The sequence below is a fragment of the Polypterus senegalus genome, chromosome 2 (genome assembly GCF_016835505.1).
Source record: "Polypterus senegalus isolate Bchr_013 chromosome 2, ASM1683550v1, whole genome shotgun sequence".
Classification (NCBI taxonomy): Eukaryota; Metazoa; Chordata; class Cladistia; order Polypteriformes; family Polypteridae; genus Polypterus; species Polypterus senegalus.
In genome coordinates, this window is record NC_053155.1 from 58,887,770 (window position 1) to 58,905,056 (window position 17,287).

Genomic DNA, 17,287 nt, shown 5'->3' on the forward strand with positions numbered 1-17,287 from the left:
AGACACAGGGAGCCATTGAAGACAGAGCAGGATGGGTGTGATGTGCTCGCTGCTGCTGGTTCACGTAAGGACTTTGCAGCCGAGTTTTGAATAAGCTGGAGCTGTGATATAAGATTAGAAAGGGCACTTACCAACAGCGAGTTACAATAATCTATGCGGGATGTGATAAAAGCATGGACAAGTTTCTCAGCATTAGAAAAAGAGAGGAAGGAGCAAACACGGGATATGTTACGAAGGTGAAAGTAAGAAAGTTTCTTAATGTGATTTATGTGGGTGGAGTAACAAAGGGAGAAATCAAAAATGACACCAAGATTCTTTGCAGTAGAGGCAGGTCTGATGAGATCACCACCAAGATTGACTGGGAAGGAGCTCATTTTATTAAGCTGCATTTTAGTCCCAATTTGCAGGAGTTCAGTTTTGTTGCAGTTTAATTTTAAAGAGTTCTGCTCCATCCAGGTTTTAATTTCACTAAGGCAGGTTGTGAGCTGAGAAAGCTCTGATGAAGTTCCACTTTTAACATTGAAGTAGAGTTGAGTATCATCTGCATAAAAATGATAGCCCAGTCCATAGCTACGAATAATATGGCCAAGGGGAAGCATATAAATACAGAAGAGAAGAGGGCCGAGGACAGAGCCCTGAGGAACTCCTTGTGTGACTGGCGCCAAGCTGGATCTGCTGTTGCCAAGACTAACAAACTCTTGTCTATCAGTCAGATAGGACTTGAACCACTGGAGGGCAGTGCCAGAAATACCCAGCATGTTCTCCATTCTGGACAGTAGAATGTCATGTCTGACAGTGTCAAATGCTGCACTGAGGTCTAATAGAATTAATATGCTGGTTTGTCCAGAGTCTGCTGCCATAAGCAAATCATTGATTACCCGTAGCAGAGCAGTTTCACAGCTGTGCTGCACCCTGAAACCAGACTGAAAGGGTTCCATCAAATTATTAGACGTTAAGTAATTGATGAGCTGGGAAGCTACAACACGCTCAAGAGCTTTTGACAGGAAAGGTAAGTGGTAATAGGCCGGAATTTGTTAAGATTGTCAGCATCAAGACCAGACTTTTTTAACATTGGGGTTACAGAAGCGATTTTAAAAGTGAGTGGGACAGAGCCAGTGTCAAGAGATGAGTTTATTATTGTTTTAACAGTCGGGATTATGGCATGAAGGCAGGATTTAAGTATTGTACCAGCTGCTTTCATAGATCGCAATTCTGAATTATACCAAGGAGCTGAACGTTTAAAGGAAACCTCCTTATGTTTTAAAGGAGCTGTTATATCTAATGCTGAGTGAAGGGCTGAGTTATAGTGGTCAACATGGCTATCTAGTGTTAACGGAATAGGTGCAGACAGTAAAAGATCAGAAATCAACAACAACATTTATTTATATAGCACATTTTCATACAAACAGTAGCTCAAAGTGCTTTACATAATAAAGAATAGAAAAATAAAAGACACAATAAGAAAACAAAATAAATCAACATTCATTAACATCGAATAAGAGTAAGGTTCAATGGCCAGGGTGGACAGAAAAAACAAAATCTGTAGGGAATCTGTAGAAATGGATCCAGAAAGGATAGAGGGACAAATAATTTTAAGGTTTCTGTAAGAAATTTGTCGTTTACAGGTAAGAGGAGGTAAAGGCAGTAAGGCAGTGAGACAGTGAAAAATACTGCTTTATGGTCTGAAAGTCCCAAATCAGTGCTGTAAATATTGGCAACAGATAGTTCAGAAGTGCAGATCAGATCCAATATATGACCACCAGAGTGGGTGGGAAAATCAACATGTTGTGTCAAGTCAAAACAGTCCAGTAAGGATAGGAATTCATTTCTCAGTTTAGATTTAGTAATGTCAATATGGATGTTGAAATCAGCAAGAAGGATAATTCTCTGAGAGTAAGATAAAAATAATACATTTTACTTATATAGTGAGAGAAGACTGTGGGCAAAGGCCAATTGACTTTTTAGAAACAGAGCTCGTCTTTTTAGCTGAAGGCTGGTAGAACCTTCTTTTTTGTAATTTCCAGCATCCAAAATACTCCTCATGCATTTCACCCAAGCCAAGAGATTTGCAAAAAACAAATTACCAGTATTTTATCTTTCGTAAGGTAAAAATGTAATTGCTATTGACTGAGTCTGTTCATAATATTAGGAGAACCTATATAAATCATTAGGTGACATTTATTTTTTAACTGTGATCTCAATTCGTTATTAAACTCGGTTGTAAGGTTATGGGCACTTTAAGTGGTTACAGGCCAGAGTGTAGTCCAAATAAGACTAATTTAGCCTAATATTCATACTGAAATTGTTTTTTCTTTACCAGTCGTCGATAAAACAGAAAGCAAGGAACAGGAATCTATCAGGCAGTCATCTTTGGTACTTCTTTACATGCAAGTGTTTTGACTTAAACAAGTTAAGCAACGTTACTTGCACATGATGGAATAAATTAAACAATTTGCATTTACTTTCATTATAACATTGATGTGGCATTTTTATGGGTTTTGGCAGCACTGTGAGAAAGTAAAATTAAGTCCATCGTACTAAGGACTGAAACAGTTGTGTGTTGATTATATGGCAGTGATATCACTGTGGTTGCTACTAGTACTTGTTGAGGCAATGCACCAACAGTCTTCACAAGTTTGTACAACTCCCCCCAAACCTTCTCCCATCACCTTCCCAACAGTATAGAATGCAAATTAAGATACAAACCAATCAGGACACCACTTTGTCACAGGGCACAAACACTCAAATAAGTCATAATATTGTCCAGAAACATTATACCACAAATAAGAAACAGTAACATATACATCAATGTTTGATTATTATTATTATTATTATTATTATTGTTATTATTGTACCAACATCAACATGTCAGGATCAAAAAGGAAGAAAAACAGAAGGACAAAATAGGAATCGTAGAACAGTGTAATGGAACAGTAAAAAAAATACATGATTGTAAAAGCAAAAATGAACGACTTTGAACTTCAACTATTTACAGTTGTCTATGAATCTCTCATTGTTCTGGCCATGAGAGACACTGTTAATGAACCCAAAAAAAACAACAAAACCTCTGATCTCACATGTATCACCACCTTTACATCCCACTCAGCCCACCCACTGAAACGATCCAGAAAACCAAAAAAATCCCTGCCTCCATCCCAGCCCCTCCATTCAGGATGCAGCCTTTTTTCTACCATTTACCATCAATCATACCCCTGATGTCAGTCCTCTGCGCCGTTCTCCCCACCCTTGCTCAGCCCAACTGTCACTTTCCCCCTGGGTTTCAACCTGGCGGGGATGCTGCATTATTATAATTATTATTATAAAGATATCTGCTCTGTGAAACACCCACCTGACTTTTTCAGACTTAGCCCAGTTATGACAAACACATCACCTGTAACATGGTAACATTGCATGTTAGCTTATTAATTTCACTAGCATACCTACAATAGGTTTGGGACAAGCAAATAATCACCAAAACTTTAACTTAGGAATCCATCTTGTCAAAGAGGTGATAGTTAAACTAACTGCAATATTATTTAACTCTCTGCTGTGAGCTTAAATATCACAGTCGTTCTGCACTTAAGCAAGCTGGATGCAGAAGGTTGTGTTTACAGGTGTGAAAAACCCTTTGTTTTTGTAGGAGAGCTGAGATCAGGGACCTGTAATCGGTACAACAACAGACTTCAGAGTGTGTTAAGAAAAGTGGTTGAGCAACTGGAATGTCATTCTGGGATGTGAAACAAGAGTGAAATACAGATTTCTTTTTAACCCTTTTTTGGGTTTGCATAATATTTATTGACTCTTAGAGTTTGAAAGGAAGTGTTCACTGATATGACGTATAGTGTGTATGAAACGTTTGTATGGTTATGTGTTGTAAATATATATTGAATGACTATTGCAAAGTTACATGAATGTTACATTCTAAGACGGGTGGAAATATATATAGGTGTGTGCATGGTACAATAGTAAATTAGTCGCCTAATGTACATATTTGGACACAGCAGCCTTGCTGAGAAATGTAGAAACAGAGAGCTGATAGAAGCTGCACAGTTGGACTGAGGGCAAAATTATGTTACATTCCTCTTTCCATTTCTTGCCACACCAGATCAAAAAGAGTCATTATTTGATTCTTGGGAAGCCTATATTTCAATATCAAATGTTGATTAATAAAACAGTTTAAGAAGTTCAATTCTACCCACAAAACAACATTTAGAGCAGCCATTTGTCTTCTTGATCTGTGCTGTCTCAAATGGTGTCTCCAGCTGAGTTGCACCATTCTCTGACTACTGTAGCTGACATTGTCGTTACTGATACTATGGGCCACCTTAAAAGATATGAGTGATGACACAGCAAGTCTGATTAGTTAACTCATATTGTACTCAAATTGCCTACAAGTGTTAAAGCTACAAAGAGTGTCTTCTGCAGTAATTTATAGCTACGTTATATTTTTGTATTTATATTGCAACATTTACCCATTATTATTATTATTATTATTATTATTATTATTATTACATTTTTTGTGATCTACTCGTGCAGGCAAATGTCCAAGTTAAGACAAAAATTAAAAATAATGAATAAACAGTTGACTTTCTTTGTTTGTGTGCTCATATTCTGTAAAACAATGCATGTACGTGTTTCAGTACTGCACCAGCAATCTCATTATTGCTGCACTGAAGTCATATATTTTTTCTTCTAAAATGTGCCTTGTTCATGGCTATCACCACGTTCCATCGGTCCTCTTATCTTCACAATGAAAACAGGCAATGTTCTGGGTTTTTTTTAAGTTGTTTGGAAAACATTGAAACACAATTTCAGTCTACTTTTTTAGTCAAGTTAAAAAACTAGAACTGTGGTCAATTTTGTAATTAATTCATAATTTTTAATATGTATGCATTTAATTAAATATGTATGAGTATATTTTGATTTACTTTTTTATTTAAAATATTTTACTTAACTAACTCTGTTACTTATGACGGTATTTTCCTTTTTACTTCATTTATTATTTTATGGGCCCATGTGATTGAAAAATGCTGTTTTGCATTTTGCTAATGAATATTGAAACAGTTTGCCACACCCCTGGAAAGTTTTTTATTATTTCTTTTTTATTGAAAATATTTGCTAACATTAGCATGGAAAAATAAAAAATATGCTGTGTTGTACAAAATTATTATTATTTTTTATTTTTACATTCAGTCAAGCTGCATTAGCCTATCTGTGTTTTTTGTGGGTAGGGCATAATTGCACATGGAGCCAATGTACTATTACTTTTTTATTTTATACAGTTGATTTAAAAGGTGTAAATGCACAAAAGGGAAACTCACACTGTATTTGCTGTCTGCCCCACACCAAGTGAAAACAACATGAATTTAATGGTAACATCAACATCTTTGGTTTGTTCCATTCCAAATAAAACACACTAATCAGGAATATGTGAAACACCATTACATTTATCAAATAAACTATGAGCTTAGAACTGAGCAGCAAACACTGTAAGAAAATGCAATCTACTGAAAACAGTAAAATGTGATTGCTTAAACCGGCATTACAAATTCCTAAACTTTTGGAATACTAAAATGTATAAATTGAGATTATATTATTTTCATGATAAAATCCAATGAAGTATTTTGAGGAGACAAACAAGGGGGAATTTCATTCAACTGAATACTTTTACATGCTGCCCCTGCTGCTGTCCCTTATGCATACATCACTAATTTATCTAATTCATAACTTTCCTCTTGTGCATTTATCTTTTTTGCATCAGCTGTGGGTGGTAAAGAGTTATTACGATCATGTGATTGGTCAAGTGCATGGAAGATGCAGCATGGACCATTCCTGTTGCTTCGTTTCTTTTTCATTCAGTCCTATGCTCACCCTTTAAAGCCTACAGTCAGTCAACCCTAGGATGCAGCCTAGCTTAGCCTATTCATTATCCCATACCTGATAGTATGACACTTTGTAAGTGAATTGTTAGTTGAGGAAACAAGTATGTAAAAAGTATTTGAAATAATGTGACCAGGCACATTACTCATAAAGAACAGAAAAAGGTCAAAGTGTGAACTTACCTCATATGGAACTCCTTCGCCATTGGTTCAAGTACATCTTGGTTAGAATTGTCCTTGTCTTAACCAAGAGATCTACAGTACAGTGATTGACCTTGGCATGGGTGATTCAGTCCGATTGTGTGCTTGGAATGTATGTTACAGCTTTGTTCACATGCTTCCAAAATGATGCAATTTTTCTTAAGCATGTTCATGTTAGGGGCGGCACGGTTGCGCAATAGTAGCACTGCTACCTTGCAGTTAGGAGACCTGGGTTCACTTCCCGGGTCCTTCCTGTGTGGAATTTGCATGTTCTCCCGGTGTCTGCATGGGTTTTCTCCAGGTTAGGTGCATTGGCAATCCGAAATTGTCTCTAGTGTGTGCTTGGAGTGTGGGTGTGTGTATGTGTGCTGGCACACTTCCCGGGGTTTGTTTCCTGCCTTGTGCTCTGTGTTGTCTGGGATTGGCTCCAGCAGACCCCTGTGACCTTGTAGTTAGGATATAATGGGGTGGATGGATGGTTTCTGAATTAATTTTGCATCCTGCATAAAGTGTGTTAATTTTTTCATTGTCAGAAATAATCACAGAAATGAACAAAAATGACCAAAAAGTAATCAGTTTATTCCCTTAAACCATAAAGAGAGGGCAAAAAATACGCCAACATTTATACATAATATCAGTAATAATTTAATATGCACGACTGTAACTATCACACTAATACACAGCCATAATAAACTGATTCCATCAAATATATGGTTTTAACTGCTTCTCCCTCTCATTCATAAAAGGGAGAGTTCCAAAAATCAGTGAGATGAATGAGACCTAATAGACTACCATGAATTGCAAAAATGAATAGCAAAATAACTGCCTGCTCCACAAATTAATACTGTTTTCAGTTCAGGATGTCTCTGAATTTGTCTGTTCATGATGGCAAGCATAAACCAAAAATGTGGTTGTAGTTGTTGTTTTGGGTAAAATTATCAATGCTTTATATGTACACAGAAAACTGTGAAAATTTGAGGGGAACCTGGACAGAAGGTGTAGAATGTAGAGAGTTTTGATGAAAAACAGTGGTTTGATGATTTCAGAATGTCGAGGGGGACATTTATCAACATCTGTTTGAATTCTCTTTCAGAACAATACCACCCTAATCCATGCCATTTCTATTATAAATCGAATAACATTTGGACTGCACTGACTGGCAATTACCACAAATTCTTAAGGTCGCCACCTCACTTTATTTCCATTGGCATGCAGAATTGGTACTGTCATCCATCTTAATTTTCATTGTAGAAATATGATGATGGTTCCATAAACACAGAAGTAAAATTAGTTGTTTCCGGAATAGATGCTGACTTCCTTATGTCCCATAAATTTTGACAGCTGGGAATAAAGAAAAAAATCAATGCTGTATTCAATTGTGAAATATACCTCTAAATAAAGTGTACCTCTAATGCAATTAATATACAGTTAATAGGCATTGTTTTGTGATGTTCCATTAGTTACTTTTAAGTCTCATTTACCTTTCTTCATTCCACAATGATTTATATAACAATCCCTCACATTTTGAAACTAGTTTTGCAGCTTTTTATTTCAGATAGCTCTGGGTACATGCTCCCCTTATATTTAGTTTTCTGATTCAAAAGATATTGCAAAAAATAAGCATACAGGTTTTATACAGAAACATAGGAACCATTTGCAGAGTTCCAATTTCACAGTAAAGCATCATTTTATTGGTACAATTTCTTAATTACTGTTCAAACACACTTCTATCCAGATATATGAACAAAACATTTTACTTTCAGCATGGCATGACAGAGTAGTTGCTTTTTATTGTTGAATTAAAATTAAGTAAAAATCAATCAAACTGAATGATTAAGTTAAGAACTTCAGGGACCAAAAATCAATGTTCAGTATGCACAAATGACAAATATCAGTTTAAGAAATAAATATTAATAAAAGTGTGGATGTAACTTTATATATTAGATGATTATTTTTATAGGCATGTATTGCCCCTATCATTTTACTGGTATTCCTTTTAAAATTTTACAATTTACAAAATTACTGTTTCTCAAATAAATATTTATTGATTTTGAACTTTTTGACCTGTTAAAAAGGTTTTTGTAAGTGTGCATATTTTTGTTAATTATTTCGATGTAGGTGAAAGGAAATCAAAACTTAATCAAGACAACGATTTAGGTATGTTATGAATTTCTATATTGAATATAATGAAAATGATCAATAAAATGATAATTGTTTTCAACGCACAATTCATAGGATTTCACCAAATGCTAAAACAATTTCTTTATGGAAATTTGTTTCCATAAAAAAACTCTTTTTATACCGTTTCTTATTTTCAAGAACGACAATGATGTTGAATTTACTTCTTAGGAAAACCAAGTCTTATATAATTTTTAATTGTGTGCCACTAGCATCAATACCTGACCTTCTTCACATTTATTCCAAATACAGCATTCTTCCAGCTCATGCTGTTTTTACATGCTATTCTTCAGTCATCTTGCCACATGTAGTGGCTCTTATGCTAAGGATCTGTGCTGGTATCTGGAAGATTGCCGGTTCAGATCCCATTACTAATAGAAGGGATTCTATTCTGTTGGGATTTTAAGCAAGGCCGCCCCACCTGCAAATGCTCCAAAGGCACTGTACAATGGCTGACCCTGTGCCCTGACCCCAAGGGGTATGCATTAACTACATTTTATTGTCCCTGTACAATGACAATAAAATTGAATCATCATTTTATTGATCAGATGTCTTTTCTCATTATCGTGAGCATTGTGGGTTCAAACAAAATCATGAAACAAGTGGAAAAGCCCCAAAAAAATCAAAAGGCCAATTCTTGTAATATTAAAATTGAAGTTAAAAAGCATACATTACCAATAATTAGATAAAATCTTTAGTTAAGGCAGAGTTTAAAGTCTAATGCTAATGTTGTGATGTGCTTTGTACAGCATGAATGGCTGATTTTCGATAGATAGGCTACATTTTCTACGTAGATTTTAAACGTTAGATACATTTTACTGTCAGTAAAATCATGTAGAATTGTTTTACTGTGGTTGATGTTAGACTTAAAGAAGTTTTGCAAACTCTTATTTTATTCAAAAAACAAAAAATTATTTTGAGATGTGAAACAATAACCAGACTTCTTAGATAAACGCAAAAATGTGTTATGAATATCCAAGTGTATACACGTTAAAATGTGTTTATACTTCACTGGTGTGATCACTAACATTTTTGGAAATAGTGCTCATACATTTCCTTATTTTTCTTCATTTTCTTATCGTTCAAGTGACCCAACTTTGTGTGTTATGGTCAACTTTACAGTGTGTCATTTCTGTATGGCCAAAGCCATGTTAATTACCCTTACTACTCTTTGCTATTCCTGTGTCACAGAACTTATGTGCACTTTGTGTCATCACTCCTCATTTATTTAAAGAAGACAACTTTAACCATTTCTTATTCAAATGTTAGGTCAAAAACAAAACAATTAACAGCAAGCATGAATCTTCATTAACTGCTGTTATCAAAGTTGATGTTGAGACTGTTGATTTCTTTCTTTTAGCTATGGTTTTGATTTAGTATTTGGTTTTGGTGATTGGCTCTGATAGATGTTTGCTTTTGATTTTGACTAACTCACTGGCCATGACTCAGCTAGTTCAGAAATCAGAAATTACTCAATAAATTACATTACGTATGTTTAAAATTTCCTTGTGAAATATCATGATAATGCTGGTTAAATCAAAACATTTATATGTAGCACACACTTCACGGTGTATGGTTCCCCCATATCACAAGCAACTGCTTTATGAAAATAACAGTATATTAAAAAAGGAATTCTGCTGATAGATACCATACTGGCCTGTATTAGAAGTGCAGTGGTTACCTTAGTCAAAGTGTCCTTAGTTGATATTCCAACTTTAGAAATGAAATCAAATTTGGTGGCAGATACACCGTGCAGAATTGTGTTTCTCTTTTTTATGTTTTCCTCAACTAGCATGATATTACTTACTATTCAGTTCTTAAAATTCTGCTTCAGACATTTTCAAAAATCTGTTTTCTCTCACTTTATTTTTATATATTTTTAGATGAGAAGACAGATCCAGGGAATCCCTTTAACACAATTGAAAGTACGTTATCAATCCCTAGCTGTCTTTTTATTTTTTTCTCTACTTTAAAATTAAACCAACAGTAGCATTGTTCATGATACACAACATTTATTTCAGTAAATTCAGCATTTAATAAACCACATTTTCCGTTTTTTTATGTTTTTATTTTAAGGTAAGTAAGAAACCACAGACTTCTTAGCTAAACAAAGAAATACAAGTGCATGTACTATGAATACTTATTTTTTTATATTGATTACATTGTCTTATAAATCAAGGTTTTAGCCTTCAAGATTTTGAGTGCTGCAATTTTTTCAATTTTTGCATTTGTATTTCTTCATATTTGTTTGTTTTATTGTTACTCTGATAAGACCATACTGGCCTGATTGGAAGTGCAGTGGTTAGCTCATTTGAAGTGTCCTCAGTTGGTATTACAGCCCTTGGACATTGACAACATTGACTTTAGAAATGAAATCCACTTTGGTGGCATATGAACCATGCAGAATTATGCTTCTTTTATTTATGTTATCCTCAAGTAGCATGATATTACCTAGCGTTCAATTGTTAAAATAATACTTCAGAGCATTTATAAACTCTGTTTTCCCTTATTTCATTTTTATATATTTTTAGGTAACAAGACACCACCAGAGGAGCACTCTAACGCAACTGCAGGTACATTATGAATGCCTAGCTCTCCTTTTATTATTTCTTTTTCCTTACAATTAAACCGACAGTGGTATAGGTCGGGCAGCAGCTTGAGCAGAGATGCCGGACTTCCCTCTCCCGCCACTTCTTCTAGCTCTTCCGGGAAATCCCAAAGCGTTCCCAGGCCAGCCGGAGACATAATCCCTCCAGCGTGTCCTGGGTCTTCCCCGGGGCCTCCTCCCGGTTGGACGTGCCCGGAAGACCTCGCCAGGGAGGCGTCCAGGAGGCATCCTGATCAGATGCTCGAGCCACTTAATCTGACTCTTCTCGATGCGGAGGAGTAGCGGCTCTACTCTGAGCCCCTCCCGGATGACTGAGCTTCTCACCCTATCTTTAAGGGAAAGCCCAGACACCATGCGGTGGAAACTCATTTCAGCCGCTTGTATTCGCGATCTCGTTCTTTCGGTCACTACCCATAGCTCATGACCATAGGTGAGGGTAAGAACGTAGATCGACTGGCAAATTGAGAGCTTTGTCTTACGGCTCAGCTCCTTTTTCATCACGACAGACCGATGCAGAGCCTGCATCACTGCGGACGCTGCACCGATCCGCCTGTTGATCTTACACTCCATTCTACCCTCACTCGTGAACAAGACCCCAAGATACTTGAACTCTTCCACTTGGGGCAGGATCTCGCTCCCAACCCTGAGAGAGTACTCCACCCTTTTCCGGCTGAGGAACATTGATAATGCTGGTCAAATCAAAACATTTATATGTAGCACACAATTCACGGTGTATGGTTCCCCCAAATCACAAGCAACTGCTTTATGAAAATAACAGTATATTAAAAAAGGAATTCTGCTGATAGATACCATACTGGCCTGTATTAGAAGTGCAGCGGTTACCTTAGTCAAAGTGTCCTTAGTTGATATTCCATGCCTGGCCACTTAAGTACAATTTAGAAATGAAATCAATTTGGTGGCAGATACACCATGCAGAATTGTGTTTCTCTTTTTTATGTTTTCCTCAACTAGCATGATATTACTTATTATTCAGTTCTTAAAATTCTGCTTCAGACATTTTCAAAAATCTGTTTTCTCTCACTTTATTTTTATATATTTTTAGATGAGAAGACAGATCCAGGGAATCCCTTTAACACAATTGAAAGTACGTTATCAATCCCTAGCTGTCTTTTTATTTTTTTCTCTACTTTAAAATTAAACCAACAGTAGCATTGTTCATGATACACAACATTTATTTCAGTAAATTCAGCATTTAATAAACCACATTTTCCGTTTTTTTATGTTTTTATTTTAAGGTAAGTAAGAAACCATAGACTTCTTAGCTAAACAAAGAAATACAAGTGCATGTACTATGAATACTTATTTTTTTATATTGATTACATTGTCTTATAAATCAAGGTTTTAGCCTTCAAGATTTTGAGTGCTGCAATTTTTCAATTTTTGCATTTGTATTTCTTCATATTTGTTTGTTTTATTGTTACTCTGATAAGACCATACTGGCCTGATTGGAAGTGCAGTGGTTAGCTCATTTGAAGTGTCCTCAGTTGGTATTACAGCCCTTGGCCATTGACAACATTGACTTTAGAAATGAAATCCACTTTGGTGGCATATGAACCATGCAGAATTATGCTTCTTTTATTTATGTTATCCTCAAGTAGCATGATATTACCTAGCGTTCAATTGTTAAAATAATACTTCAGAGCATTTATAAACTCTGTTTTCCCTATTTCATTTTCATATATTTTTAGGTAACAAGACACCACCAGAGGAGCACTCTAACGCAACTGCAGGTACATTATGAATGCCTAGCTCTCCTTTTATTATTTCTTTTTCCTTACAATTAAACCGACAGTGGTATAGGTCGGGCAGCAGCTTGAGCAGAGATGCCGGACTTCCCTCTCCCCGGCCACTTCTTCTAGCTCTTCCGGGGAAATCCCAAGGCGTTCCCAGGCCAGCCGGGAGACATAATCCCTCCAGCGTGTCCTGGGTCTTCCCCGGGGCCTCCTCCCGGTTGGACGTGCCCGGAAGACCTCGCCAGGGAGGCGTCCAGGAGGCATCCTGATCAGATGCTCGAGCCACTTAATCTGACTCTTCTCGATGCGGAGGAGCAGCGGCTCTACTCTGAGCCCCTCCCGGATGACTGAGCTTCTCACCCTATCTTTAAGGGAAAGCCCAGACACCATGCGGTGGAAACTCATTATAGCCGCTTGTATTCGTGATCTTGTTCTTTCGGTCACTACTCATAGCTCATGACCATAGGTGAGGGTAAGAACGTAGATCGACTGGCAAATTGAGAGCTTTGTCTTACGGCTCAGCTCCTTTTTCATCACGACAGACCGATGCAGAGCCTGCATCACTGCGGACGCTGCACCGATCCGCCTGTTGATCTTACACTCCATTCTACCCTCACTCGTGAACAAGACCCCAAGATACTTGAACTCTTCCACTTGGGGCAGGATCTCGCTCCCAACCCTGAGAGAGTACTCCACCCTTTTCCGGCTGAGGAACATTGATAATGCTGGTCAAATCAAAACATTTATATGTAGCACACAATTCACGGTGTATGGTTCCCCCAAATCACAAGCAACTGCTTTATGAAAATAACAGTATATTAAAAAAGGAATTCTGCTGATAGATACCATATTGGCCTGTATTAGAAGTGCAGCGGTTACCTTAGTCAAAGTGTCCTTAGTTGATATTCCATGCCTGGCCATCGGCTAAGTACAATTTAGAAATGAAATCCAATTTGGTGGCAGATACACCATGCAGAATTGTGTTTCTCTTTTTTATGTTTTCCTCAACTAGCATGATATTACTTATTATTCAGTTCTTAAAATTCTGCTTCAGACATTTTCAAAAATCTGTTTTCTCTCACTTTATTTTTATATATTTTTAGATGAGAAGACAGATCCAGGGAATCCCTTTAACACAATTGAAAGTCGTTATCAATCCCTAGCTGTCTTTTTATTTTTTTCTCTACTTTAAAATTAAACCAACAGTAGCATTGTTCATGATACACAACATTTATTTCAGTAAATTCAGCATTTAATAAACCACATTTTCCGTTTTTTTATGTTTTTATTTTAAGGTAAGTAAGAAACCATAGACTTCTTAGCTAAACAAAGAAATACAAGTGCATGTACTATGAATACTTATTTTTTTATATTGATTACATTGTCTTATAAATCAAGGTTTTAGCCTTCAAGATTTTGAGTGCTGCAATTTTTTCAATTTTTGCATTTGTATTTCTTCATATTTGTTTGTTTTATTGTTACTCTGATAAGACCATACTGGCTGATTGGAAGTGCAGTGGTTAGCTCATTTGAAGTGTCCTCAGTTGGTATTACAGCCCTTGGCCATTGACAACATTGACTTTAGAAATGAAATCCACTTTGGTGGCATATGAACCATGCAGAATTATGCTTCTTTTATTTATGTTATCCTCAAGTAGCATGATATTACCTAGCGTTCAATTGTTAAAATAATACTTCAGAGCATTTATAAACTCTGTTTTCTCTTATTTCATTTTCATATATTTTTAGGTAACAAGACACCACCAGAGGAGCACCTTAACGCAACTGCAGGTACATTATGAATGCCTAGCTCTCCTTTTATTATTTCTTTTTCCTTACAATTAAACCTACAGTGGTATAGGTCGGGCAGCAGCTTGAGCAGAGATGCCCGGACTTCCCTCTCCCCGGCCACTTCTTCTAGCTCTTCCGGGGAAATCCCAAAGCGTTCCCAGGCCAGCCGGGAGACATAATCCCTCCAGCGTGTCCTGGGTCTTCCCCGGGGCCTCCTCCCGGTTGGACGTGCCCGGAAGACCTCGCCAGGGAGGCGTCCAGGAGGCATCCTGATCAGATGCTCGAGCCACTTAATCTGACTCTTCTCGATGCGGAGGAGCAGCGGCTCTACTCTGAGCCCCTCCCGGATGACTGAGCTTCTCACCCTATCTTTAAGGGAAAGCCCAGACACCATGCGGTGGAAACTCATTATAGCCGCTTGTATTCGTGATCTTGTTCTTTCGGTCACTACTCATAGCTCATGACCATAGGTGAGGGTAAGAACGTAGATCGACTGGCAAATTGAGAGCTTTGTCTTACGGCTCAGCTCCTTTTTCATCACGACAGACCGATGCAGAGCCTGCATCACTGCGGACGCTGCACCGATCCGCCTGTTGATCTTACACTCCATTCTACCCTCACTCGTGAACAAGACCCCAAGATACTTGAACTCTTCCACTTGGGGCAGGATCTCGCTCCCAACCCTGAGAGAGTACTCCACCCTTTTCCGGCTGAGGAACATTGATAATGCTGGTCAAATCAAAACATTTATATGTAGCACACAATTCACGGTGTATGGTTCCCCCAAATCACAAGCAACTGCTTTATGAAAATAACAGTATATTAAAAAAGGAATTCTGCTGATAGATACCATACTGGCCTGTATTAGAAGTGCAGCGGTTACCTTAGTCAAAGTGTCCTTAGTTGATATTCCATGCCTGGCCATCGGCTAAGTACAATTTAGAAATGAAATCCAATTTGGTGGCAGATACACCATGCAGAATTGTGTTTCTCTTTTTTATGTTTTCCTCAACTAGCATGATATTACTTATTATTCAGTTCTTAAAATTCTGCTTCAGACATTTTCAAAAATCTGTTTTCTCTCACTTTATTTTTATATATTTTTAGATGAGAAGACAGATCCAGGGAATCCCTTTAACACAATTGAAAGTACGTTATCAATCCCTAGCTGTCTTTTTATTTTTTTCTCTACTTTAAAATTAAACCAACAGTAGCATTGTTCATGATACACAACATTTATTTCAGTAAATTCAGCATTTAATAAACCACATTTTCCGTTTTTTTATGTTTTTATTTTAAGGTAAGTAAGAAACCATAGACTTCTTAGCTAAACAAAGAAATACAAGTGCATGTACTATGAATACTTATTTTTTTATATTGATTACATTGTCTTATAAATCAAGGTTTTAGCCTTCAAGATTTTGAGTGCTGCAATTTTTTCAATTTTTGCATTTGTATTTCTTCATATTTGTTTGTTTTATTGTTACTCTGATAAGACCATACTGGCCTGATTGGAAGTGCAGTGGTTAGCTCATTTGAAGTGTCCTCAGTTGGTATTACAGCCCTTGGCCATTGACAACATTGACTTTAGAAATGAAATCCACTTTGGTGGCATATGAACCATGCAGAATTATGCTTCTTTTATTTATGTTATCCTCAAGTAGCATGATATTACCTAGCGTTCAATTGTTAAAATAATACTTCAGAGCATTTATAAACTCTGTTTTCTCTTATTTCATTTTCATATATTTTTAGGTAACAAGACACCACCAGAGGAGCACCTTAACGCAACTGCAGGTACATTATGAATGCCTAGCTCTCCTTTTATTATTTCTTTTTCCTTACAATTAAACCTACAGTGGTATAGGTCGGGCAGCAGCTTGAGCAGAGATGCCCGACTTCCCTCTCCCGCCACTTCTTCTAGCTCTTCCGGGGAAATCCCAAAGCGTTCCCAGGCCAGCCGGTAGACATAATCCCTCCAGCGTGTCCTGGGTCTTCCCCGGGGCCTCCTCCCGGTTGGACGTGCCCGGAAGACCTCGCCAGGGAGGCGTCCAGGAGGCATCCTGATCAGATGCTCGAGCCACTTAATCTGACTCTTCTCGATGCGGAGGAGCAGCGGCTCTACTCTGAGCCCCTCCCGGATGACTGAGCTTCTCACCCTATCTTTAAGGGAAAGCCCAGACACCATGCGGTGGAAACTCATTATAGCCGCTTGTATTCGTGATCTTGTTCTTTCGGTCACTACTCATAGCTCATGACCATAGGTGAGGGTAAGAACGTAGATCGACTGGCAAATTGAGAGCTTTGTCTTACGGCTCAGCTCCTTTTTCATCACGACAGACCGATGCAGAGCCTGCATCACTGCGGACGCTGCACCGATCCGCCTGTTGATCTTACACTCCATTCTACCCTCACTCGTGAACAAGACCCCAAGATACTTGAACTCTTCCACTTGGGGCAGGATCTCGCTCCCAACCCTGAGAGAGTACTCCACCCTTTTCCGGCTGAGGAACATTGATAATGCTGGTCAAATCAAAACATTTATATGTAGCACACAATTCACGGTGTATGGTTCCCCCAAATCACAAGCAACTGCTTTATGAAAATAACAGTATATTAAAAAAGGAATTCTGCTGATAGACACCATACTGGCCTGTATTAGAAGTGCAGCGGTTACCTTAGTCAAAGTGTCCTTAGTTGATATTCCATGCCTGGCCATCGGCTAAGTACAATTTAGAAATGAAATCCAATTTGGTGGCAGATACACCATGCAGAATTGTGTTTCTCTTTTTTATGTTTTCCTCAACTAGCATGATATTACTTATTATTCAGTTCTTAAAATTCTGCTTCAGACATTTTCAAAATCTGTTTTCTCT

At 37.5% G+C, this 17,287-nt stretch overlaps 1 protein-coding gene across 50 annotated transcripts in view; it reads left to right on the forward strand.

Annotated features, from left to right (window-relative positions):
• LOC120522953 (sporozoite surface protein 2-like) overlaps nt 1-17,287 on the forward strand; it is a 117,180-nt gene that overhangs the window by 87,783 nt on the left and 12,110 nt on the right. For 27 of the 50 annotated variants that reach the window (XM_039743785.1, XM_039743795.1, XM_039743788.1 and 24 more), the window contains 9 exons: nt 8,199-8,237; nt 10,142-10,183; nt 10,790-10,831; nt 11,930-11,971; nt 12,576-12,617; nt 13,724-13,765; nt 14,370-14,411; nt 15,519-15,560; nt 16,167-16,208. In XM_039743785.1, the coding sequence (XP_039599719.1) occupies nt 8,199-8,237; nt 10,142-10,183; nt 10,790-10,831; nt 11,930-11,971; nt 12,576-12,617; nt 13,724-13,765; nt 14,370-14,411; nt 15,519-15,560; nt 16,167-16,208 (375 nt within the window). The remainder of the gene's footprint in view (nt 1-8,198; nt 8,238-10,141; nt 10,184-10,789; nt 10,832-11,929; nt 11,972-12,575; nt 12,618-13,723; nt 13,766-14,369; nt 14,412-15,518; nt 15,561-16,166; nt 16,209-17,287) is intronic. The other 23 variants (XM_039743765.1, XM_039743777.1, XM_039743767.1 and 20 more) reach the window with 22 other exon arrangements.